Source organism: Caloenas nicobarica, chromosome 7 (assembly GCF_036013445.1).
Source record: "Caloenas nicobarica isolate bCalNic1 chromosome 7, bCalNic1.hap1, whole genome shotgun sequence".
Classification (NCBI taxonomy): Eukaryota; Metazoa; Chordata; class Aves; order Columbiformes; family Columbidae; genus Caloenas; species Caloenas nicobarica.
In genome coordinates, this window is record NC_088251.1 from 37391410 (window position 1) to 37418120 (window position 26711).

At 43.6% G+C, this 26711-nt stretch overlaps 1 protein-coding gene across 3 annotated transcripts in view; it reads left to right on the top strand.

The window, feature by feature from the left end:
• PRKG1 (protein kinase cGMP-dependent 1) overlaps nucleotides 1–26711 on the top strand; it is a 432157-nt gene that overhangs the window by 252432 nt on the left and 153014 nt on the right. For all 3 annotated transcript variants that reach the window (XM_065639324.1, XM_065639331.1, XM_065639325.1), the window contains one exon: nucleotides 3904–4009. In XM_065639324.1, the coding sequence (XP_065495396.1) occupies nucleotides 3904–4009 (106 nt within the window). The remainder of the gene's footprint in view (nucleotides 1–3903; nucleotides 4010–26711) is intronic.

A 26711-nucleotide genomic window follows, 5' to 3' on the forward strand; every position in this document is an offset into this window, starting at 1 on the left:
GGAGCTCAGATGAGAGCCTGAAGTTCATGATTTTGAGCCGCTGGGTCAAAAAAGGAGCAAAAGGGCAAAAAGTTTGTCTTTGAGCAGGCTGGGGATACAACGGCAGTGTTAAAAATTAAGATAATTAAGTCTTGGAGAAGATCAATAATGAGTAGTTCCTATTATTTAGTGCAGTAGATGGAGAAAATTTGAATAGCTTCTCTAATTTTTATGTAAGTGTGTAATTGGTGCTTTTTGTGTAGAGAGGGGCACGACTTTGAAACAATCGATTGAAATTATTTCAGTCAACTTATCATCAGGAATTTAGCAGTGACCATGATCAACACTTCAAATTTAAACTTTAAGGGTGTCATCTCCACCCCCATCCAGTTTTGAGCCATGAGATCACGATTTTTTTTTTGCTTCGGCTCTTGCTTTTTTTCCCTGTTTATCCAGGAACATTTTGTTTCGGCTTCAGCCCTTGCTCTGGTCTGGAGTTTCAGATTCAGAGAAATCCATTTCTCAAAAGAAATCTTGCCGAAAAAAGCAGAAGTAGTTCTGTTAATTTAACCACTCTGTGCTTTAATCGTATTTTTCTGATTTTCTCCTTTGTTAGGAGCTCACACCGCATCCTTGTTTGGATGGGATGGCTCATCTCTAACATGCAATCGAAGTATTCCTGTTTTTATCCATGCCTTGGAGTGAAGGGGAAGTGCATGTGACAATATATATTTTATAATACACCTGATTGTGATTGCGTCACGTGCTGTTATAAAAACAAAACGAAACCCCGACTATAACATTTTAGTAGGAAAAAGCGTAAAAGAGGCAATAAACTTGAATTGTAGTATAACTGCTTTGGTTGCAGTGTAATATTTTATATTATTGGATAGTCCTAGGAAACTCCCATTGTGTATGTATGTACACGCATCTTTTGTAATGTTATTTATCATATTATTTTATGGTTGCAATCAGAGAATAAGATATTCTCCTGAAATCGTGCTTCACGGAAAATCTTTGCAGAAGGACAGACAAGACAATCTCTGCATCGCCTCTCTCTGTTCTGACTCAGTTATTCATGGCAGAATTAACTTTGTGTAGATATATATATATATTTTTCATCTCAGAGCACTCATAAATATATCTCTTTCAAGCTGTTAATGTCATCAATTCTTACAGAATTTACGCTGTTCCTTCCGTAACCCTCTAACACATTTATAGAGGTTTTCAAGCATAATGGGAGATGATGCTCGCACCTGATTCTAAGGGTCTTATTGACATTTAAAGCTGTACTGTGATTAGCCATTATTAAATCATACGTTTATCATTAGGCAGGATAAATGTGCATATAAAGTATCAGGAGTGATTATAATTAGCAGTGCAGAAGTGCATTGTCTGCACTTAACTTTTCCTGAACTGCACGGTCCTTATTAGTACAGTTCACTAGTGCCCAGCTCTATGTAGAACTGAGGGATGTAGATTTAAAAAGGCATAAAATATTTCCTATATGAATATATGGACTGTGTCTATAAAATTATAAATAATTATATGTGCATATTTGTGTGTATGTTTATTTTTTTATATATTCATGTATGTAGGCTTATGTAATTTTATGTATCTGTATTAATGGATATAAATAGAGTTGGACATATATAGATATAGATACACGTATAGATATAGATATATAGATACAGATACAGATCAGATATAGATATAGATGATATAGATATAGATGATATAGATATAGATTATATAGATGTAGATATAGATGATATATATAGATATAGATATAGATATAGATATAGATATAGATATAGATATAGATACGTGCCGTGTTCTGGCCTCAGTCCCGTGCTCCCCAGCCGATTGCCAGCTGCAGAGATTTGTTTGAATGGAACAATTTCCAGCAGCAATCAATGGATCTTCATTTTGCTGGAGAGGCACCACATTACATTTTCCCGTTTACCGAAGTGCATGAAGAGCCGGAGCGCGAGCTGCCGAGCTCTGGCCTTTGGGGATTGATATCAAATACGATATCGTGAAGCATCAGAGGAGAACGAGTCGCTCGAACGTGTCCATTCAGCACCAAGTGGCCAGGATTAGAATGGGGACAAAATCTTTTATTTTTCAGCGCTGTTTGCTTACGATCCGTTAAAATCCATTGGGATGCAGCAGCAGAGAGAATTATTTCCAGGAAGGGTGTCCCGTCTTTCAGAATGATGTGACGCAACAGATAAAAAAAGGTGAATTTAAGTATTTGCCGTCCTCTGAGCTCACTCAACTAGTGAGGTCAGCTTAATAGTTATGCCCTCACTACGAAGACTATATGAAAGAAACAGAGGTAGAAACTTGAATTTCCCACTGAAAGATGGCTGTACTTTGGAAAAAATACTTTTGATGAACAGATAAGATGCGTTCATGGTACCTGTTCATGACAGGGCGCTAGGATGCTGATGGATATTTTCATCCAAAACAAACAAACAGCCCACCAACCTGTACTTTAGTCATTATTTTCACATTCACTACATGTTTTTATTTTAAATATTCAATTATCAGGGGTTTTTTTGCCATTCATGACTAAACAAGTCACCTTTTTTACCTTGTGTGACAATTGCACAACACGTTGAATACAAACCACAATTGTCCGTTCCTCTCTGGACAGAGTGCGAGAATAATTTTTTTTTTCCAGAAATCTCTCATCCTAAAGCTATAGGTCATTCTTTCCCACCAGTTTGATTATAAAACTAAGAAGGCTTCTCAAAAAGGAGTTTCTGTCTTGAAAATGAGAAGAGGCTTTAAATGGTGTGATGCATTTGCTTAGTTCTGCAGTGCGGTTTGAGAAGAAAAATTGGAATTTGGACTTTGAAGGTTTTACATACTGCAAATGTGGTTAGGGAGGAAAAACTCATTAACCAGGGTGTTTATGAACTAAAGGACCGGCAAATAAAAGCAAAGTAATTTCTTGGATTTTTATTCGTGACAATATTTGTAAATGTTTTTTAGAGTCTTTTTGCTCATTTCTGTTCCCTGTAGTGAAAGGGGATATGGGAATGAAATTAATTACACGCTGGAAAAAAGAAAATAAATACAAGTGCAGAGGTCTTTAGAGTAATTCTGTTTAATTAAACTGTTTCTCTAAGGAGAAGCTCCGTTAGAAACTGTATATGTATGCAAACATCTATAGTTAATGCAAATGTCTAAACCACATCGAAGATGAAAATCTGGAGCATGTGGGATTCTGCCCATCCCATTCATGTTGTCTTGGTGTCTTGCTTTATGCAATGGTAATTAATTGTGTTTGGGTTTACAACGGGACTTTGCTTCTGAAATAGTCTATATGGTGTAGTGAATGGTGCGGAACGCTGAAGTCTTGGGATTTTATCCGAGACCTGAAAACTAAAGTTGGAACCAAATGACTCAATGCGTCCCGACTCGGTAGGTGCTCAGTCGTTAGGATGTAACGGGGCTCGGTTCTGGAAAAGCTCTGGAGGTCAAGGAGAAATTAGTCATTTACTTTGGAATTAGGGTGAAACCTTCCTGGATTTTCCGCTGTGGGAAACAGGATAATGTGCTGAAAGTTTCCCGAATGTCCTGGATTTGTAGGGGATGATGCGTCCCAGGTTACGGTGACTCACCCCGTTTCTTCCTTGCCTTGATTTCCTCTCATCTCGCAGCTGCTTCTCGATGCTCTTTCCAAAAACCCACGTACTACAGCTAAAATTAAAGATATTTCAGCTCATTTCAGTGCACGCTTAGCCCATTGTCCGGCGGATGAGTTTTATGTTACTGGTTTGAAATGTGTACCCATTTTCATGCTTTCTCACGAATTAATTTGTTTGCTTCTGCAGTTCACAACAGGTTTTTCCAATTTCGACATTTTGCTAATTACATTTTTCCCTTGTTTTGTTTTGTTTTTTTTTCCAGCTCTCGTAAATGTGAAACTTTGGGCTATTGATCGGCAATGTTTTCAAACAATAATGATGAGGACAGGCCTCATCAAGCATACTGAGTATATGGAATTTTTAAAAAGGTATGACGCTTGTTTACTTTATCCGAAAAACTGCCATCCTCATCTTTTGACTTTTTTTGTGTGTGTGTGCAGTATTTGATTTGTTTCCTTCTCATCTCTTTTGGTTTTATTTGCTGTTTAACCCTCTGTGAGCCTGTCCTCCAGCTCTAGAAGGATCTTGCTGGGGTTTTGTTCCATTCCCGTTGGGAGTTATTGAGCGGCAGAGTCACGCAGCCGAGCTCTAAGGGAAAAAGCTTTAGTATGAGTCATTCAAAGCATATCTTATTAGAGAAAATATCCATTAAAACAAAAAAACCCCACCCTCTCTAGAGAAAAGTCTGTTTTGGAAACTGTAAAGCAAGTCCTTTCAAAGTGTTACAAAATGCAAGAAATGGGGAGGAGGGTAAAATGATGATTTCTCTGGATGCCGGATTGGGGGTTTGAGCCAAATCCTTCAAATTTGGGCTCCTTTCCCCTGCCTCTCTCCAGGGGGAAGCTATACCTGATTGATTTCTTTTGTATTTTGGATTTGGCTCATTTTCAACATAGGGAGATGTTTTAGTAACTAATTCAGAAGTTGCTTCTTTATTCCAAAGAGAGATTTTGGGGGAAATGCGCTATTGTAAGATGTAGAAGACCTGAGTAATGATACACCCTCCTCTAAAGGATGTTTCGAGTGAAAAATTAATCCTCCGCAGTCCTATCAGATGACAGGTAACAGGTCTCCCTAATGTGGACGTACTAATTTGTACCCTACCATGTCATGTGCTTGATTTACTTTTGTTTCTGACCTGCTTTTTTATGTGTTTTCAAGCATATGACTTCTAAAATTGGAAAATCATGCATAGTACGTTCGCTTGGGCATTCAGCAATGTAAACTGGACCATTAGGCTGTATTCATTCGACTTTAAATTAGTTTTTCTTCTGTTAGTACTGGAGGAAAAAGGGACTTAGAAAAAATAATATATTATTAGTATATATAAATAGCTATTATTTAATATATATAATATATCAGCCACTTAGATCTGGGAGCAGAGACCTGCCCAACCGAGTCTTGGCTGGGTTGACATCCCACCTCCTTGCGGCCTGGAGTTTCACCTGTCATTATTTTCAGTCATGAATAATAAAAAATAATAACAAAATAATGACGTTCTAAGAACTGGAAGGATGCTTTCCTTCTGGTTTTCAAGGAAAAAACAGGTTCGGTCTTGAAAACACAGAGTATGTCAATTGTTGGCCTTATTCTGTGTTCCTTTTTTTTGCTTTCCTAATTAATAAGTGGTTGAAAATGCTCTCGTTAAGAAATTTAATGGAGTAGGAACAAAAGCTTCAATGGTACCTGTTGAGAGGAAGGGCAGTGGGGATGGAAAGCGTTATTTTCTGCTTGCAGTGTTCTAAAAAATTTGCCCTGTCTAATCTTGTAATTAATTGCAGTAATGTCATGGTTATTCTCTTTAATAACATATTTTCACCTGAGAACAAACTGCAATAGAAATGCAGCTTTTGAGGGTGAAATGACAGTGTTTGTATCTCTGCATTCATCTTGCTGCACTGGTGTCACCGGGGCTCCTTGGAGTCATTATATATCATTATATGAAATATATGCGGTGGTTTTGCCATGTTTTTTCGGTGGAAGGAACATACCAGTGACATGGAGTATGTATAATCCAGTCTGTTCTTCTGAAAAAAGTATAAAACTATAAAAAAATACATATTAAGAAAAAATAAAAAGGACATTTTGTGGTCAAGAAATTCCGATTGACTTCACCAGTAGTTCCAGGGACAGAAGGCTTTCTCCTGGTTTGCTCCAAGGAGTAGTTTTTATGGGTTTATAAAACTTGACTTAACTCTTCTGACTTAAATAAATCACCGGCGATGTGCTGGAGCGAGGGGCAAGCAAACGTCCCCCTTTTCATCCTATTTATGGGGAACTTGTCCCTGTGTCCCCTTCTGTTGATTGTAAAGTCAGCGGATGATGCTTGAGGTGCCCCAAAGCTGGATGAATTCCCTGGGTGGAAAATCCAGACCGTTTTTTGATCCCTGTGCATACGCGGGATGACAAATCATAGCAGTGATTCCCTTTGAAACACAAATTTTCAATAGCGCATTATGTGGCTAAATCCATGTTATATCAAGCTGGTTTGTAGGGTAGCTGACAGGAAAAAGCGAAAATGTAGTATTGTACTGTAGGGTTAGTGGCTCGTTATGGCACAGGGCTTTTTGTTGAACATTTCTTGAGTTTTTACCGAACTTTCTGTGTATCGTGGAATGTATTTGCCCTTATAGAAGGAAGAAAGCGCATTATTCTGCAGTGGAGGTTACGGCTCTGCTAAAATCAACTGTACATCTCGTTGCAACATTCTCAAGCCTGTATTAAAAATAATTCAATTGAAGCAAGATCAGAATATTTCAGTTAAGGAAACAGCTATTTATAAAACAAATTTGGCCAGGAAATCAAAGATGGGGAAAAGCCTTATGCTGTGGCAAGTGTAATAATTGCCTGCTAAATCATAAAAAAGTTTTAAGGAGAGGTCTGAATATCCACTCTTCCAAAAGACCAGAATGCCTTGGAAGAGTAAATATTGTATTTTTTTGTAAAATCTGATTCATCCAAGACCCTGGAACGGATCCGGAGAGCAAATGATGAATAAATTCTCTGTGTAGCCCCAGAGACAGGATCTGCATTTAGAAGTGGAAACTTAGCGGTGGCTCACACGTACACACACAATTCTCAATCTTAGAAATAAAAATTCACTAGTGTTAATAGAAGGAAAATTAAAGTATTTTGTTAGCCCAAGCTTTAGACTTAATGTCAAAAACTTTCATCTGGCTGAAAAAATGCCCGCTCTTCAGCCGCGACCGTTTGGTCGTAGCGCTTGGGCTTGATCTTGAGTCTCATTAACAGTTTTATCCGAGCCCAGATCTGCTTAAGTGGGAAGTTTTGATCTGGGCAGAACTGAGCTGGTTATGTTTAAAAATGGGACTTTCTGCACTCGTGGCTTCTCTGCCTGGGGAATTAGGCCACTGAAGTGTTTTGCATGTATTTAATTGTGGCGATGTGTGCTCAGATCAGTCAATGCCAGTAGCAGGATGATTTTTAGCGAATATTTTTGCATTTTGTGTGAGTCGTTTGCCGGCGAGGGGAATTTAAATACAAAAATGTGCAAAGCTTTATTAAATGACTGTGTCTTTGAAAGATTGCCTTTGGTTTCGCATGAAACGCTTCCTGAAGTGTATCTCGGGGTGAAATTACACTGGATGAGAATGGGAGACAAATTAAGAGAGTGAGGGGAAGGGAGGAGAGACTTTGGAGAAGGAGAGTTGGAGATCGATGGTGAGTTGATGAAGGATGTACGTTAAGATGGTTTCAGCTGAGTAAAGGTGCAAAACAGGTTTTGGCTTAAAGAAGATAATTCTGTGGAGCATGGGAATGCAGACAAAGCAGAGGGGACAGCAGAGAAAGAGAAAAGGGAAATTATTAAGGCAAATAAATGCATCTGTTCTTAGTACAAAGGTAAATGTAAGAAAGGATGTACTGATTCAAACAGGAGCCCATCTAGACCGGCGTCCTTTTCATCCCAAGATGTTGCTCAAGGCCAAAATGGAGAACGCCGTACCCATTGGGATGGGTGTGCAGTCCAAGACTTGGGAGGCCAACAATATCGTCTTGAAGGGTGTTCACAACCACCAGATCTGCCCATCACCCACCTTTAGGGTGTCCAAATTTTCCAAGACAGTCCAAGGAGTGTCTCTATGAGGAGCCAGCTGGATTGTTTTGTCGCGATCAAGTTCCATCTGACCTCAGAGGCAACAGAAAAGACAGAGTTACCCCAACTTGACTTTCACCATTGCTGTCTGGACTAACGAACACCAGATCCATGAACCGTGTGATTGATACAGTGACAAGAAAGCTTGTGTCCAGATTATGATCTGCTGCGTGAAGCCCACAGCTCTGCTAAGAGAGAGAAGATGGAACGACTGACCTGCGTTATGGCACGTCTGCTAAGTGGCAGTTTTAGCTGGAAGCGTAAGTGATCTTAAGTGGGGTCTTTCCGTGTCATGAGAAGGGCCGGCATCGAAGAGGGCACCTGGAAACAACACGGGCTCTTTCAGAGCAGTTGTTCACCTAGTTCATCCTTGGCTGAGGTCTACTGCCACCTTGAGTCCACAGGGAAGCTTAAAATTAGCCTCTTTCATAATTGTGAGTGAAAGGATAAACAAGAGGGGCTATCAGAGAGGCAGAAAAGCAACTCAATTTTGGACACGTTTAGTGTGGGAAGGTTTAGTGGTGTTACAGGACTCCTCACTGATCCTCAAAGTGAAGAATGAATTCATACTTGAATACAACAAATCTTAGAGATGGTCTAGTCCCACCCCTGCCATGAGCAGGGACATCTGCACCAGCTCAGGTTGCTCAGAGCCCCGTCCAGCCTGGCCTGGGATGTCTCCAGGGATGGTTCATCCACCACCTCTCTGGCCAACCTGGGCCAGGCTCTCACCACCCTCACGGGGAAGAATTTCTTCCTTGTATCTAATCTAAATCTCCCTCCTTTAGTCTAAAACCATCACCCCTTGTCCTGTCACAACAGGCCCTGCTCAAAAGTCTGTCCTTGTGTTTCTTATTGGCCTCTTTTAAGTACAGAAAGGCCACAATCAGGTCTCCCCGGAGCTTCTCTTCTCCAGGCTGAACACCCCAACTCTCTCAGCCTGTCCTCCCAGCAGAGCTGTTCCAGCCTCGGATCATCTTGGTGGCCTCCTCTGGACTCACTCCAACAGGTCCGTGTCCCTCGTACACTGGGAGCCCCAGAGCTGGACACGGCGAGGAAGAGTGTTAATGAGTTACCACAGAAGGGGAGGACAGCAGCAGCTCCGGGATGCAAACTGGAGAGCAGACACCATGTCAGGACACAAACTAGAGGTGGCTTGAAAGTAGAAAGAAGGACAAGGCTGTTCTGTTGGCTTGGGCAGGGTTCAGGTTTCTGTGGGAAGCCCACAAGAGCTCTCAGGAGCTCCTCACATCTCCTGGGCTCATACATAAATCACAGAATCACAGAATGTCAGGGGTTGGAAGGGACCTCGAAAGCTCATCCAGCCCAATCCCCCCGCCGGAGCAGGGACACCCAGATGAGGTTACACAGGAAGGTGTCCAGGCGGGTTGGAATGTCTGCAGAGAAGGAGACTCCACAACCTGCCTGGGCAGCCTGGGCCAGGCTCTGGCACCCTCACTGGGAAGAAGTTTCTTCTCATGTTTAAGTGGAACCTCCTGTGTTCCAGTTTGCACCCATTGCCCCTTGTCCTATCACTGGTTGTCACCCAGAAGAGCCTGGCTCCATCCTCCTGACACTCCCCCTTTCCATATTGATCCCCATGAATGAGGTCACCCCTCAGTCTCCTCTTCTCCAGCTCAGAGCCCCAGCTCCTCAGCCTTTCCTCACACGGGAGATGCTCCACTCCCTTCAGCACCTTCGTGGCTGCGCTGGACTCTCTCCAGCAGTTCCCTGTCCTTCTGGAACTGAGGGGCCCAGAACTGGACACAATATTCCAGATGTGGTCTCACCAGGGCACAGTAGAGGGGAAGGAGAACCTCTCTCAACCTAAAAAAAGCGTGAAAACAGCCCACGATACGGTTTTTGTGGTATTTCAGGAGCTCTGTGTGAAAGAAAAAGCCGTGTTTTGGCTTCAGAAGTCACACAAATTCTTGTCTGTCTGACGTGTTTGGTTTTTTTACGGCTTTAAATTCAGTTTGAGCTGGGGACACCTGAGGATACCTGGCGGGCAGTCTGTGTTTGCGGGCGGCCGGGCGGGAGGTGGCTTCACCGAGCACCCTGCACAGGCAGGCGCTGGAGCAGAACTGAAACGATGCACCGCGCTATCAAACTGTCAGCTTGCTTCTGCCCTTTAACAAGAAAAATATTCTTTCTCATCCTTCAGTGGAGAGAAGGTCAGGGTAAGATTTTTGTAATGAATTAGTTTAGTAGCCGCAGTCCAGGCTCAATCCCTTGTGAATGCTGCTAATGCTTATGAAGGGGCTGGGGCAGATATTTTATAAGTAATGGAAGTTTAATATTGACCAAGTACTTTTTAATCTAAGGAAAATCTTTACTGGAGGCAACGCACCACAAGGAAAAGGTAGAAGTGAAGAGAAGGAGAAAGTCTCATGTTCCTGTTGATGCAGAGCATGAGGAATGGGGAGGAATAATTGACATTTTCTTTCACGTGTGAGCATTTCAATCAAGGCACCTGCAATAACCCGATTAAGGGGACTGAAGGCAGCAGCCCCCGAACCACCCCGAAGCATTGGTGACGGTGGCTGCTCTATTTGAAATGTGGGTTAATACAAATGGAAATAAGACTGTATCTCATTTTATAATGCCATTGAATCTTAGACTCATAGAACGGTATGGGTGGGAAGGGACTATTAAACCCCACCCAGTGCCCCCCCTGCCATGAGCAGGGACATCTGCACCAGCTCAGGTTGCTCAGAGCCCCGTCCAGCCTGGCCTGGGGTGTCTCCAGGGATGGTTCATCCACCACCTCTCTGGGCCAACCTGGGCCAGGTTCTCATCATCCTCATTGCAGAACATTTCTTCCTTAGGCCCAGTCTAAACCTGCCCTCTTTGCAGAGACCGCTCCTTTGCACAGCACAGAGGGAATCACAGTGAGTCTTGATGGGACGGGCTGTGATTTCCCTTTTGCCACGGATGCTGCTCTGCCATTGGGCCGTAAATAATTTACCCAAGGCAGGTGACTGTGATTTTGTTCCGAACGTCCATCCCTGGGGTCATTTAGGGCTTTGCAGAAATGGTGTGATCCATCTAGTGGGAAGGAGCCGGTTGTAGGGACCAGGGATGCAGAGATGGAAACCGCGGGCTCCGCGATGGAGGCCACAGGTAACAGCGGTAATAAGACATCTGCGATGGTGAGGATTTTTGAAGTGTTTTCCTTTCTTTGCCCATTGTTTTATTATTATTACTATTATTAATAATATTAATATTAATATGTATTTATTTTTATTTAACTTGACATTTTCTTGGAGAGGTAAAATGTAATTTACTGGTACCACATTTACATTTTAAAGGAGAACAAAGCCACATATGTCCTTTTTGTCCCCCATAGTGACACTGTCAATAAGGAAAAGCACCTTCAAAGACGCGCTCATGATCTCAGTAGACACAAGATCCTGTTTCGGTTTAAATCTCTTGCCATCTTCTTTTAGTTTATTCTACTGTAGTGGTTCCAAGTCAGCATGATCCAGGTAAAATCTATTCTGCATGTCCACGTGTGGCCTTTTGGGCTTTCTTGCACAGAAAAGAGGCGGTTCCTTCATCCCTAAGTGTTAAAATGTAAAGCAATGAAGCTTTGTAACCTCTCATAGAAAGAAGAGAGGAAAGATCATGCAGAAAGATTCACTGTTGCAGGGGTAAAAAACCAACAGAAAAAAAAGAATTCAGCTAAGTCAGCAATCTCCTGTGTAAGTTGGAAGAGAGAAGCTTTTTTCTTTAAATAAGCAGAAAAAAAAATGCAGTGAAGAACTAAAGAAATTTCCTGGTTCAGATCAGTCAAAATACTGTTATTTGTTATATGACGAGCCTCACAAAGCACATGCTCTCAGCAAGACCAGCCGAGTGTCGTATTCTTTAGTTTAAAAAAAATGTGAATTTGAAACTATCCAGCAGCAGCTCCAGAGTGGGTTTATTGCAGTTTTCCCTGAAGTAAATGCAAGGACAGGTTGCACTTTTTTCTGTAAAACGTGCCGAAGATAAACCAGCCCAGGAGCCATGGGAGCAAACCGGGAAGGGGGTCGGGGTCGGCGGAAAGGGGCAAAACCAGCACAAACTGGAGTGAAACCAGAATCAGGCTGCGGGTGTCGGTGAAGGGTCCGCGTTGTGTGCGTGGTTGGCAGAGGATCTTTGCTCGGGGATGGTTTGTGCCTGTTCTTGCAGGTTACATGAAGTCCAGAGCTCTGGGGACACTTGTGTTTCTGGAGCAGTTTAGCCCCTTGCTTCATTATAACTGGTAATTAATTGAGCAGGCGAGGTGATGTCAGGAATTAGGACTTTTTCTGTTGGTTGCTAGCCTTTAAAAATAATAGTGTTTATTTTTACTCATTTTTAATTTCCAAATCCTTTTTATTTTTTTTTTTTTAAGGTGAATGCTGTCATCAGTTATCATTTCTTCCCATGATCAGAATCACATTTTACTTTTTCACCACCTGTAGAGTCTGATCTCAGGTACAGATCAATCAGGAGGATGTGATTAGTGGTAAACCAAAGCTTAATGTGGATTTTAGCGGTATGAACGGGACCAGAATCTGGGCCTCGGTGTTTGCAGTGATGCTTCAGGGCCATCGGGGATGGTCACACTTGACACACTGCCTGTTTGGAGAAAGAAAACTCTTGTCGGTAACTTTGCATCGAGTCAAACCCAATCATGCCTGACTATTAGTTGCTGTCGAGATTTGGAGCGGCTTTCGGAGATGCAGAGCAAACTGGGCTGAGAAACGACTTAGACGTTATTTTTTTTCGGCAGCAGCAAAGAAATCAAGGTCTTTACAGCTCGACGCAGAACATCAGGCATAACTGGAGATGTACAAAGGTGCTCGGGTTTGTTTGCAGTAATTCATCTTTACCAAATTAACATTTCGTATTGTAACACGATGTGGATGTTTGTGGCTGGATGTACCACGAAGGTTGTTTTCCACACACGCTGGATGCCTTGGACGGCTTTGCGGAGATTTCTCTTAGATGAGCTGAGGAGGCAACCCAGAATAACTGGGCGAGACTGGTTAGGCTGTTATGTTATATGGTGATGATCTCTGGGCCTTTGATCTATCAGCTACTAATATTTAACATGTCCAGGTTAGTCTTTGATCTATCAACTCTTTAAAACATCCAGGTTCGTTGTTCACGGCCCGTCTCCGGCAGAGTAGAGCCGAACAGTGATACTCACTATTAGAGCATTAAAGATGGATAAATCGTGATGAACTGTAAAAGATGAGATGTTTTGGAGTCTTTTCAGTCCCAGTTTGGGATTCCCTGCCTAAAGAGATAAAAGACAAAGCAGCATTGAGATGAAATGGGGTGTTTAGGAGTTATTTAAGTCGACTGACAGCTCTGAAGCATGCTGACGTGAAGGGCTCTGTCTGTTGGGAAATCGTCTCAACCACAGAGGAAGGGTCATGATGATGAAGTAGGAACGATAGAAAAGTGAAATACATACATGTAACAAAAGGAGCAAAAGGATACGAGGGAAAAATACTGAGCTAATGGTGCGAAGGGCCGTGCAAGAGGGAGACACTAATAGTCTTACTGATATCGGTCCCTCTCTGGGTTGTAAGGCGTGCAAACGGTAATTTGCCTGAAGAAAGAAAAATGAATTGGAAATTAAGGAAATGCAGAGTAATCCAGCTGTTCAGTACGCTGCTGATGAAATCGAACAACTGCTAGAATTAGTTATTTTGAAATCAATGAGTCTAGGTGGCTTACATCAAAGAGTTGTTGGGGGCGGGGGTTTGGTCATTAACACTGATTTTAATGAATCTTGCAACAGCTCAGAGGTTCCAGAAGTGGAAGGCAGAGTTTATGTCTGACCAATGTTGATGAAATGGGCCGATACTGGTCTTGAACAAAACATACGGCAACTGAAATGGGATTCAGATCGTACAGAAGATGTCAGGATTGTGGGGAACAGTGGGCTTGTGAGACGTAAGCCTTAGGAGTTTTTTTTCAGGTCTTTTAGTTGGTGGAACAAATCTGGATGAGAAGTGTGGAAGCATTGGTGTTCTGCAATCAGACATGTGTGAGGAGCTTGACCTGGCATGAAGGAGCTGCAAGTTGGCTTAGAAAAGGGTTGGAGGGTCTGCATCAGTGGCTGGAAATGAGACTAATTCAATCCTGGGACAAAAATATTGAAAGATCCCTTGGACGAAGAGTCTGAACCATGACAGGGGTACGTTGCATGGAGTTGAGAGAAGAGCCATGGAAATGATGATGGGGCTGGAAAAGATGTTTGATACTGAGGGACGCAAGGAGCTGAGTATGTCTGGTCCGACGTAGAGAAGACAATGGAGTAACGTGGTCACAGTTTATGCAGGGAAAAGTCTTTAATAAAAGGCTCTTAAAAAAAAGAAAGAATATTGAAGTGAGGATAGCAGTGAGCCTGGTGTTATGGCAAAGATAATTCTTAACTGTTGACACAATATGAAAAAGATTATGATGGATTGTCTCATTCATTTCAAAATCAAATTTTAATATTTTTCTAAAAATTGCATTCTGCTTTAAGCAATTAGTTCAAAAAGTCCTGTGTTGCGCCAGGAACAGAGTGCACGGTTTATTATCTGGCTTTTGTAATTTACTAATCTGTTATTTGTAATTGAACCAATACCCATTGAGAATGATTCATGCAAGTATTGATCTTGGATTTAACATTTAGGAGGAATCACAGAAAACTTGTTCCTGCTGCCTTTATCCAGGCGAAACGCCACAGTCTTTACTCCTTCATTTATAAAACAGTACTGATGCGGTTTGCTGCCTATGTAGAAAATAGCAAGGGGTGAGATGATCAACCATTTCTCTCTTTTATGGCCTCAGAAGTTCCCGGGTTGACATCTGCCCGTGTGGTTTGACCAGGGTGGCTGAATTGGGCCAAGTGTCCCATCCGAAGAATCACAGAATAATTTTGGTTGGAAGAGACCTTAAGATGATCGAGTCCAACCATACCCTAACTCTGGCTCTAACCCATGTTCCTAAGAATCTCATCTAAATGCCTTTTAAACCCCTCCAGGGATGGTGACTCCACCACTGCTCTGGACAGCCTGTTCCAATGCCCGACAGCCCTTTGGGGAAGAAATTGTTCCCCAGATCCAAACTCAACCTCCCCTGGTGCAACTTGAGGCCATTTCCTCTGGTCCTGTCACTTGCTACTTGGGAGAAGAGACCAACCCCCTCCATGCTACAACCTCCTTTCAGGCAGTTGTAGAGAGCGAGAAGGTCTCCCCTCAGCCTCCTGTTCTCCAGGCTAAAGAGCCCCCATTCCCTCGGCCGCTTCTCATCACACTTGTGCTCCAGCCCCTCACCAGCTCCATTCCCTCCTCTGAACTCTCTCCAGCACCTCAATGTCTTTCCTATAGTGAGGGGCCCAAAACTGACCCCGGGATTCAAGGTGCAGCCTCATCAGTGCCCAGTACAGTGGCACAATCACTTCCCTGGTCCTGCTGGCCACACTATTCCTGACACAAGGCAGCATGCTGGTGGCCTTTTTGGCCACCTGGGCACACGCTGGCTCATGTTCAGCCACTGTCACCAACACCCCCAGGCACTTTCCAGCTGCTCTTCCCTAGCCTGCAGCGTTCATGGGGTTGATGTGACCCAAGTGCAGGACCCAGCACTTGGCCTTGTTGAACCTCAGGCAATTGGCCTCAGCCCAGTGATCCAGCTGGTCCAGACCCCTCTGCATGGCCATCCCACCCTCCAGCAGGTCAACACTCCCACCCAATGTGGTGTCATCTGCAAACTGACTGAGGGTGCACTCGATCCCCTCATCCAGATCATTGATAAGGAGATTAAACAGAACTGGCCCCAGTACTGAGCCCTGGGGACACCACTGGTGACCGGCCGCCAACTGGATTTGGCTCCGTCAGAGCCCTTCAGCTCCTCATAAGCGATCAGTATTGGATTATTAATCCGTTAATGAAATGAAAAGGAAGGCGCAAGCCCAGCGGACTGAGGAGCTGGGTTTGCGTCTGGGCGCTCTCCAGGTCTCAGCCAGGAGGACTTGCCGTGCTGGGTGAAAAGCAAAGACGAGATGATCTGTTTGAAGACCAGGTCCTCCTCTTAACCTTCTTTTTCAAGGCTGAATTTCCCATGGCCCGCTGAACTGTGTTCTCTCCTGGAGCCCTTGGGCAGTGTGCAGCCATTCGATAGTCACAGACATTTCGGAGCTCATCCTTGTGTCTGACATTTCTCATAAAAAGCCCATTTAGCCACCTGTCCAACCTGTTATCACACCAGGCAGCCCCTATTGTTGTGTCATATTTTCATGCTCAAATTCCAAATAGATACCTACCAAAGCATCTGACAGTCTCCTGTCCTCAAAGGAATCACTCGGTGATGCTCAGGAGGATTTCAGCCGTGCCCGGCGTCTGCTTTAAAATATTTTGCTTTTGACCAAGCAAAGCGAGTCTGGTCTTCTTGGCAGCCGCTCCAAAACTTTTTATATACTGGTGGAAATGCAGTTGGAGGCTTCCAAACTTCATTTCGCTTCAGCTGATACTGTTAATCACACGTTAACATATATCAGCTCCTATGTGAGAGGAGGATTATTGTCTTTATTGTTATTTTTCAAACGAGGGAGTGACCTGAGCAGCTCTTGACAGGAAGTTACAGGCTTAAATTTAGCTTCGGTATTTTTTTTCCCTTCTATGAAGAAATACCTGAATTTCACCGCGATGTATTTGATCTCATACAGAAGCCTTCAGCTTGTTAGAAGACTTGAGAGTAAATAACATTTTTACGTGCCTTAAATTATTTAACAGATTTTCAATTACAATTGATGGAGCACCTTCATCTACAAAGAAAGCCAAATAGTTTGATGACATTGACACACATATTTGCCCAAATGAGGCAGCTTTAGAGATGTTTCCAGAAATCAGTGTCACTCTATTGTTGTGTCTTCTTTTTTGATCCAAAGCGATAGTTAAAAATGTGGTGGGCCAGTCGTGTTAAATGAATCTCAGTGGTTTTCACCAGTGGTGGTTTATGACCCATCAAAGCCCACGGCAGAGAAAAGCCCTTGCTGTTGCTCGTACGCAAGCGCCAGGTCTGGCCGGGGTCGGTCGTGCCTTTGGGTTACGTTTGCCGGTACTTTTTCTCCTTGCAAAACTATTAATCGTCTCGAGTTGGTGATTGGGAAACCAGCTGATGTCTCCAGTGGAAACAAAACTTTTAGAGAGTTACTAGTGGGCCCCAAGGAAACCATGTTTATCTGCATGCAAATTGAAATGCTGAAAATATGTGCCATGTTAAAGAGAGAAAGCAGTAGAAAAAGTGCCTTTTTTCTGCAGCTGGTGGGGAACTTTGAGTACAGACTAATTGCTAGAAGGATATCTTAGGCTTCATGTTTGAAAACTGTGTATCCAAACTGTCTTTTGATCCTAATGAAAAATCGGAGTTTGCCTGCAAATACACAATGCCAAGCAAAGCATTTTGGCAAACGATTTATTTGATGAAAACTGCAGCTTTAGGGCTGAATAATTTGTTGACGGAATATTTCAGAAATAATGAAAGAAATTTCTGCTCTCTGGATGATGGATCCCTTGCATGATGAAATGACTACGAGGCCGAGGGGAGAGCGGCGGGTGTCATTTGTTTGGGGTTTAGAAAGGCTTTTGACACTGTTGCCTGCAGCGCTGTCATTTGGAAGCCGAGGACGAATGGGCTGGACACACGGATGCTTGGATGGGTTGAAGGTTGGTAGGATTGTCGGGCTTGGAGAGAGGTAATTAACGGCTTTGATGGTGCCTGTGAAAAGCGGAATACGTTAGGGGTTGAGACTGGGGCGGATAATCCACGGCATCACCGACAGCCTGTGTGGTGGGACAGAGTCACCTTCAGCAAATGTGCGTCCAGGGGCTGTTGGTGTCAAGCAAAACATGGATTATCATAGAATTATAGGACAGTTTGGGTTGAAGGGCCCTTCCCAGCTCCCCCAGCACCCCCCCTGCCATGAGCAGGGACATCTGCACCAGCTCAGGTTGCTCAGAGCCCCGTCCAGCCTGGCCTGGGATGTCTCCAGGGATGGTTCAGCCACCACCTCTCTGGCCAACCTGGGCCAGGCTCTCACCACCCTCAGGGGCAACAATTTCTTCCTCGTGTCCAGCCTGAATCTCCCTCCTTTAGTTTAAAACCATCACCCCTTGTCCTATCACAACAGGCCCTGCTCAAAAGTCTGTCCCCATCTTTCTCATGGGCCCCTTTGAAGTACAGAAAGGCCGCAATCAGGTCTCCCCAGAACCTTCTCCAGGCTGGTCGGCCTCTGCAATAAAAAATGCCACTTTCTTAACAGGAATTGTACCCATCACCTTTGTTTTGCCTTCTAGTAGACTAATGTTGTGTACTGGTTTTGCATCACGGTGCTGTCTTCCTTTTTTGGTCTCTTTTTTTTTGTTTCTTGCAGTAATGAGCACTTCTAAATACTGTTGGCTTTAAAGTAGTGGCACATGTTTCCTGTGACTTCGCAGTTCAAAGAAAGTCTACAAATGTCAACTGCTCTTTGAAAACTGACTGTTAAATAAGTATAGCTGGGACTTTTGCACTCTGTAGCCTCGATGGGAAAAAAAAAAAGAAAAGCAGGGGTTTGTACGTGCCTGAATAGTTAAAAACCTGATATTTTTATTTCAAGTTTAGGTATTTATCGAGGCTAAAAGCCACAGCACGGAGTAATACTTCACATGATGACCACCACGTAAAGGAAGAATAGGTCAGGCAGGATCAGCTTCATTTCCATGGCAACTGCTTGATCGCTAGTGGAAAAGGCAAACTTGAGCCTAAGTGCTATTTCTTGACATTAGTTTCATTGCCGGGACTTAAACGGGCTTATTTTTACAGTGACCTGATGGGTATCGAAATCACAATAAACAGCAGTTCCCTTCCTGACAGCCTGTGTGCAGTTCCACAGTGTATTTTAGGCTCTTTTAGCCATTTCTGCACACGGGAGGTTGCGGTTTGCCAAAGGTGCGGGGCTTTTCCTCCTCCTGGCTGTGCTGGGAATCTTGAGCTGTAGCCTAACTTAAGCCTAAGCTTGGCTTAAGGACTGTGAGCTTTGTTTCGGTGATTTTTTTTGTCATGGTTTTTTATTTGTTTGCCTGTTTGTTTTTTCCTATTCCGAGATGCAGTTAAAACTAGGTGTCAAAATCAGAAATGTGATGATCTAACTGATGCACTCGAGGAGGTCACAGTGGCAAAAGGACTTACAGATACTTGAGTTTTATCCTCTTTCTTATCATGTCTAGAACTGAACGGACATGATAAAATTCCCAAAACAGTAGCAGTGTGTGCAAGAAAGCTGTCTGAGGCTTCAAACTCTGCATTTCGCTGCTGCAGGATGCAATTTTCCTTTTCTCCCAGAACTTGCAGGGTGGTTTTGATGAAGCTACAGGGAAGACCTTGGTGTGCAGCTTCCACACGCTTTTCACGGAGTAATTTTATTCTCAGACTTGTTACATTGCTTTGACAAATTCAAGTTGCCACTAATAGATTCTGCTACAGCAGTGAGTCCGGAGCATCAAGACACAGCCAGGAAAGCCGAGATCTGGGAAGGAAATGAAAACATGAATAAGATTTCAGATCTTAGAGGGCATATGGTAAATATTTAATGTTGGGTGACTGTGTCTCAGCGGACTCTTATAGCTGCTCCCTGAATTCAAGCCCACGCTTAAACCGTTCCCAAACCCTCAAAGGTGGGCCTCAGGTGTGATCAGAGATATCATCGAAAGATTTCTGATGACAGATTTGGTTTGAAACCTTTGGGCAGGAATTCCGATGTCAGTAAGTAGCCAGCGATGCATCAGCTTGGGGTCCGCTTTTTTACGAAGGATTTGCTGAAGTTTAAATTTGCGTTTAGTATTTAGGAGGTGGTTTTGCAGTGCAAAGACACAGCGTTTTGCACAAGACTTGATACAAAGAGCCTCCGTCGTTGCGGCTTTCTCCTGGCACTGGTTTCAGTAGCGCTCAGCGAGGCAGCGTTGGCCGAGAACGCGCTTCAGGCTCCGTTACAAAGGACGCTTTAGAAACACAGACCTAAACCGGATCGCCTCCTTTGAAAGACGTGTGACCTGTATCAGAGGGTTGGAAGTTAAATTGCAGTGGCTGAGGAAGAGAAGAAAACTTGGGGTAACTGGAATCTACCCGGTAGAGTATCGTGGTGCTTGGGTGGTGCCAGTTCTTCTTTTGAGAAATATTAATAAATGGTCCCGGGGTAGGAGGGTATCAGTGCCGCCTCATCTGCCGGCCACATTCCTCTGATGGGGTCAGGGAAAAAGACGATGCCAAAAAGCCAAGCAAGGTGTTATTTATTCCCATCATCTAACTGACATTTGTTTTCTGTAAGTCGGAAAGATGCGATACGGATTCACAAGTGGAGGCATTTTGATAACTGTTAGCTAAGTACATTTAGATTGTGAAGAAGTGGTTTTGCTCTCTGCCAGAAAAGGTTGGCTGGTACTTTTGAAGAGAACCACAGTGGAAAAAAAACCAAACCAAACCAAAACAAGCACCCATATGGTTTTGTAAGCAAATGAGCGTATCAAAGGCTTCAGCCTTCATGTTATCTTCCTTTATGGATGGCTGGCAATTATCCCCGTGCCCAGCTAACCCAGCTGTGGGTGAGAAACAGACTGATGGAAAAATGGAAATTGATGTGCCACTTGTCTCTGAACTCGTGGGTTTTTTTCCCTTTATTTTTATTTTCTAGGCCATTTAGTAAACCTTTGTGAAAAATGTATGTGAAGAAGAACAAAGATTTCTTCAAGAATCTGATTAGCTGTCACTTCAGTTAACTCTTAATAAACACAAAACCCTTCAGATGTACTCGTTTGAATAAAGATCACGTAATCGTGTTTTGCTGATAGGAAATCCTTTGGGGATTAATACATGTCGAAGTCTATGTTTGCTCAAGCGAAAATGAAATAGCATTTACTGGCTCTTAGGAGCTTTGAAATAAAATGAATTATTACTTCCTCTGCAAATTGGATCCATGCATACGGGAGCATAAAACGCATGAATTGGTCTAGAGCCTTCTGAAGAGGCGATTTTAATCTTCGTTAGTACTATCCGGATGAAACAGTTGCTGACTGCAAATAAACCACGTTGCTGGATGCAAACCAAACCCCATCGAGATGAAAAATAGGGACGGGGTCTTCCGATTTGTCTTGTCGCGGTGCATAACTGGGGAGCACGTCTTGTACCCTGAGCTGCGGCAGAACTGAGAGGCCAAATTAAGTAAAGAACCGGGCACGCTTCCAAACGAAGAGCTCATTAAACCCTGGCCCTCTGTCGGGTTGTCTGCGAGGACGCGTGCGGTGAGGCCGCCCTTTGGTGCTCTTTGGCAAGAAATCGCACGTCTAATTTGGGCCTCAACGTGACAAAAAGATGCTGTAGCTTCTGCGGGAGACGTGAGAGTGCGCGGAGACGGAGCCTCGGCCTAGAAAACGCTGCTGGTTTGCTATTTGGGTGTGATTAGAGGTTTAAGGGAAATATTGTGATAATATTGTGTCGTGTTTGTGGGCTGATAACAGTGATTCGTAAGGAAAAGAGGTCCTTTCTATATTTAGCTAGTATCTCTGTAAAATCTTCAGGGAGAGGGATGCTTAAATGTGTTATGCTCACACAATCTGTTTGTGTTTATCCCCTATACATTGCAATACTATCCCTGTCTTGGGTGCCTACAGCTTGGCGAGCTCCTCAGTAGCTAATTTGGCAGATAAAAGAAGAAAATTTGCTTTAAAAATATTTGAAACAAATCTCTCAAAGGTGGCTTATGGAGCTTTTACTCTTTCTTCACTCAGAGTGGTGGGTTTCGCTACTCTTGATACCCAGAGAAACCCCCCGACAACCACCCCTGGCTACCGATGGACTGAGAGCAGAGGGAGTACGTCAGACTTTTCCTGAATTAACTTTTGATATCGTTCCGTTTAACTTTGATTGATTTTAGGTGGTTCATGCCTCTCACGTTGTTGTCGCTGGGTGAGAGCAATGTGAGTTGACCATCGTGGGCTGGCCACCAGTTGTAGGGCACGATGGCTGGTGGTGGCTCCTAAAGCTTGTCCCACTACCTGGCCAGCTGCTGGAAATACTTTCTGTATCTTTTCCCCATGTACATGGTTCCAAATGTTGCAGCTGTCCTCTGTGTGCTTCTCTCTCTGTCCTGTAGCTTGGAACAAAATGAGAAATGTGATGAAGGTGACGGGGTTTATTCTGTTCTTTAAATAACCTATGATATGGAATCGGACGTTGGTCTCCAAAGGCGAGAAAAATGTTTGCAGTGTCTTTTGGCATGAATTTATCGAAGAAACTCACTGCAAAGGAGATGCTTTGAAGGTGGTACTCATCCCTTTGCTATTGTTTCAGCCCAAGTCTGTGGTTTAGAGGTGGACTTGGCAGTGTTGGGTTAACGGTTGGACTCGATGATCTTAAAGGACTTTTCCAACCAAAACGCTTCTACGATTCTGTGGTTCTACTCTGAGTATTTGAGGTATTTTTAACTTGTGATCGTCAAGTGCAGCTTGTTTGGTCAGACAGGGCAGCACAGAGGTGTGCGAAGTGTGTGGTCTGGGATGGAGGCGACATCCACCGATGTCTAAAACCAGCTGAAGAAGGAGAATGGGGGGGTTGCAGAGCCAAGCAGAGAAGAGAACGATGGATTCCGAAGGGCCAGGAGTATCGACAGTTGTGTTAGAGAAACCCCGTGTCCGTCATGGTTAGAACACTGTGTTTCGTTGTTACAGGGCGGTGTATTGTGATTGTAGAATAGGAAGGTTATTTGCATGTTCAAATGTGAAGCTGCTTTTCCAACAGGAAAACACATGGAATAGGGTAAGTTCTTGGTTTTGTTGTGGTCCGCTGGAAGGTGAGAAAAGGCCCCGCAGATGCCGTTCTCCGAGCACATCTTCATTCATCTCTCTGAGTCCCTATTTTTTTCCTGGTAATTGTTGTGTTTTATATTATCAAAGTACAAGAAAGATTAAGTACAAAGGCTTTAATGTGATTAGAAATAGCTGTTTAGATGTGTATCTCGTTTATTGTTTGTAATTGTCTTGAGACTTGGCAATCTGCCTTATACATACAAATACTGGTTTCCCTTCAGAATGGCTTAGCAAGCTGAAGTATGGGGATATAGAAGTATTGATCTAAAGATAGGCAAGTATAATTAGCAGAAAATCAACTGTTACAGAAAGTGGCTATTGGCATTTACAACAGTAGATCTCGTTCAGAAGCTTTTGTTTAGTGTGATATCCTGCCGAGTAAAATTAACTTATTAGATCACTGAATTCCTGCAGATTATAGGTTTGGTAAATGGATTATTTTGTCTTCCTCGCTAGCCCTAGTTCACGGTGTCTCTCTTTGTGTCGCAGTCTGTGTGAGGATATTCCCCAAGTGATGTGAGCCCATTTTCTGATGAATTACTCGTCTTACTGTGGTGTGTGAGCCCGGGAGGGCCTGGCCTGGAGGGGCTTTGGTTCACGAGCTGACCAGAAAAAAAGGAAAGGCTTTTAGTGAATGACGTTTTTCCCTCGTAAGTGTTAAATTCATGTTGATTCGACGAAAACAACGAATCGGGCTCCTATCTGGGAGCTTCCAATTGAAGTGAATCTGAGAGTGAGTGTAGGAGCCTTCACCGAACCAGAGAGAAGTGGAGATCTGCTCCTTGTGGGTCTGCTTTGAGCCAAACAATTATGACTTGTGTCTGGCAGTTCAAGATCAAGTTCTTTTCTCATTCTTGGGCTGACCTAAACCTGCTCCTCAGGATAATGTCCTAACCATGCTGGTGTCAGGTATTTGGGGCGGCCCGTTCTCAATCTCCACCCGTGAGGAGCCTCCAAATGAAGAGACTCTCCCAAAGACGTGCAGATGTTCACCAATGCTTGACCTTGATCTCAGGAGACTCCCGCTCCCATGAGCTGGTTTTTTGGCTGGATAGTTTTCCATGCCAGACAGAGGAATTTCCCCAGGAGAGGCTGACAACAGCCACACTCGGTGGTTCCTTTTGTGCAAGTATTTTCCTGAGGTCTTCCAAGCGAAACCTTACGGCAAACCGCGGTAGCACGTAAGAATAGTTTTTGAATGGCCAAAACTGCGTGACTCCATTTTAATCAATATTGTGTTTGGAGGAGCAAGTGTTCTTGGCTTTCCTGAGCAAATGTTTTAATGAAAATAATGGTTTCTTTTTGGTTTTGAAATAACAGCTTTTGTTTGTTGTGTGTACTTTGAGGCTCTGGGGAGAAGGTTCCTGTTCTGAGGGGTTTTTGGCCCTTTTTAGAAGGTGCCGGCTGCACCTTGATGCTGATACTTCAAAAGTAAATCCCCTGTTAGTGTCGATTTTGGTCAGAAAATGATGCGGATCCCAGGGTCTCAGCAAAGCTCCCAAACCCGGCACGGAGAAATAATCCACGTGAACAAAAGATGGGTTTTAACAACTTCTTCTAGAACCAGTTTTAAGAAGTCACCCGAGAGTCTTGAGAGGAGTTAATGACTCTCAATGTGTTTCATTACCTGTTGACATTATTTTGTGCTGAGCAGGCAAAAAATAAGAGTTGAGCGGACTGCTCTGAAAGGCTTATTGCATCTTTGGCTAAGACAGAAAAACAGGGAAAACAAAAGCACTGTGACACAACAGCCAGCTACTCGAGACTGGCTCAAGTCAATAAAAATAGTTGGATTTTCTGGATGTTATTTCCATGCCCTGTCCATGGAAACAGGCTAAATTGAATCTGTTGGTGATGTGGATATAAATTCAGATGTAAAGAAAAAAAAATAAAAGAGAGAGATAGCAACCTAGAAGGTGCGTATGGACAGTATTTTAGAAGAGAAGAGACGAATTCCAGCAGCTCCGCTGTCCTGGTTTCCCGGAGACAGCAACTCCAGGGGTGAGATTCTGACCCTTAAATAAGTGGTGAAGTTCTGTTCCGGTGGGAATAGATTTAAAATGCTAATAGTGCCCCCTTTGGCTCTAGATGTTCATCAGAAAAGGAGTCACATAGATAATTTTATAGGATTGCCTAAGACAAAATGGTATATTTGGGGGTTTTAATTCTAATTTCACACAGGGTCCATATTCTTGTTAGTAGTGGTACAAATCACATTTTTGACGCCAGCTAAAGTGGACTTAGTCAAGTTACTAATGGAAGCCTTTTTTCTTTGGCAACTTTAGAAAAAGTTCAATAAATACCGCCCTTTGAGCGCAGGTCTATTAAATGGTTTTATGTCCAGTCAGAGACCCGTCTCGTTTTCCTGTATCTAGTACATTTGCACATCCTAATGATCATTTTATGCATTTGTCCTCTACTTGCATGGGATGAATTTTTAATGTGCAAGCAGAAGGTGACATTTTTATTGCTTTTATGAGCATCAGAAATGCATTTTAAATTCAATTATATACTGGAAATACCACACAAGTGACTTGCCCATAGATACAACTCATAGATCACCGAAAACTAAGGAGGACAGTAATCACCAGAGTGACTTAAACTGTGGGAATTAAACAGCGTATTACTTGCGACTTCAAAAAATACAAGGTAATGCGTATTAGGAAGAATGATTTAAACTTCCTATAGTCACTGATAAACCAGCATAATTATTTCTTGAAAATGGAAGGAGTTTCTACAGCTCAGTGAAGACAAACTCACCCTGTGCCCCAGTAGTTCACAATGCATTTAGAAAGATATATTTGAAAGTGTAAAGAAAATTGAAAGGGCACAGAACATGGTCTCACAGAACATGTTTGCAGGAATTATGCTGTGGAATGGAACTGTGGATGAAGACAAATCAGGCTCAGGCTCAAGTGTCCTCAGAGGGATAGTAAAAATCCTTAACTTCGTAATAATTTAAGAAATTAGAGCTGACCTGCAGTGAATTAGTATTCTGTGAAGCTGCTAATTGAGGAGGCTGGGGAGGACCAGCTGGCTGGAGCACACCACAAATCAATAAGATGCTGATTTGAACGAGAAAATCCAAACTGCTGGATATACAAAACTTTGATGGTAACATTCAGAGCAAATTGGAATATGCGTGTGCACGAGCACACACATCCGGATACACAGGGTTTTTAATGCCTTGCGCCAGGGCGGAAAGATAAAAGATGTTATTTTTAAAAATCAATTTGTCTTGATATTTAAAACAAAGTGTAAGCAGTTGAATACAGGAGAAATCGGCATTTTCTTTGGCAGCACGTGGTAACAGCGTAGTTTATGTTTGAAGGACCCCTGGGGTCACCTGGTCCAAACCCTCTATGAAAACAGGAGCTGAGGTTGAGCTGATCAAACCACCGTAGAGGGTTCTGGAGGAGGAGGTGTCCTGTCCACACAGCCTCTGGTGTGCTTGGAGGGAAGGGAGGTGCTCAGCATCTCCTGGATCCTCTGTTGGCCGAAACCAGGGTTGCAATTCATGACCTGGATTTACAAGTCCAGGCTTATGGGATTCACCCTTCCAAAAGGCACCAGAAATTCAGGAGCTTTTGTTCTTCTGTCTTCAACCCCACACAACGCTGCAGGCTGGGGAAGAGCGGCTGGAAAAGGAAAAGGAGCTGAGGGTGTTGGTGACAGCGGCTGAACGTGAGCCAGCGTGTGCCCTGGTGGCCAAGAGGCCACAGGATCCTGGCTGGGACCAGCACTGCTGTGGCCAGCAGGCCCAGGGCAGCGACCGTCCTGTGCTGGGAATGGGGAGGCCAAACCGCGAACCCTGGGGGCAGTTTTGGGCCCCTCACCTCAAGGGCTAAAAAATGGCGGCCCCAGGGGTGGCGGGATCAGCTCAGCGCACAAAATGGCGGCCCCAGGGGCACCAAGATCGTGTCAAAAGACAAAATGGCGGCCCCGAGGGCAGCAGAATCACCTCAGGGCTCAAAATGGCGGCCAGAGGGGTGGCGGGATCACCTCAGGGCAGGAAAGGCCTTGAGGGGCTGGAGCGAGGTGAGAGAAGGGAACGGAGCTGGGGAAGGGGCTGGAGCACAAGTGTGA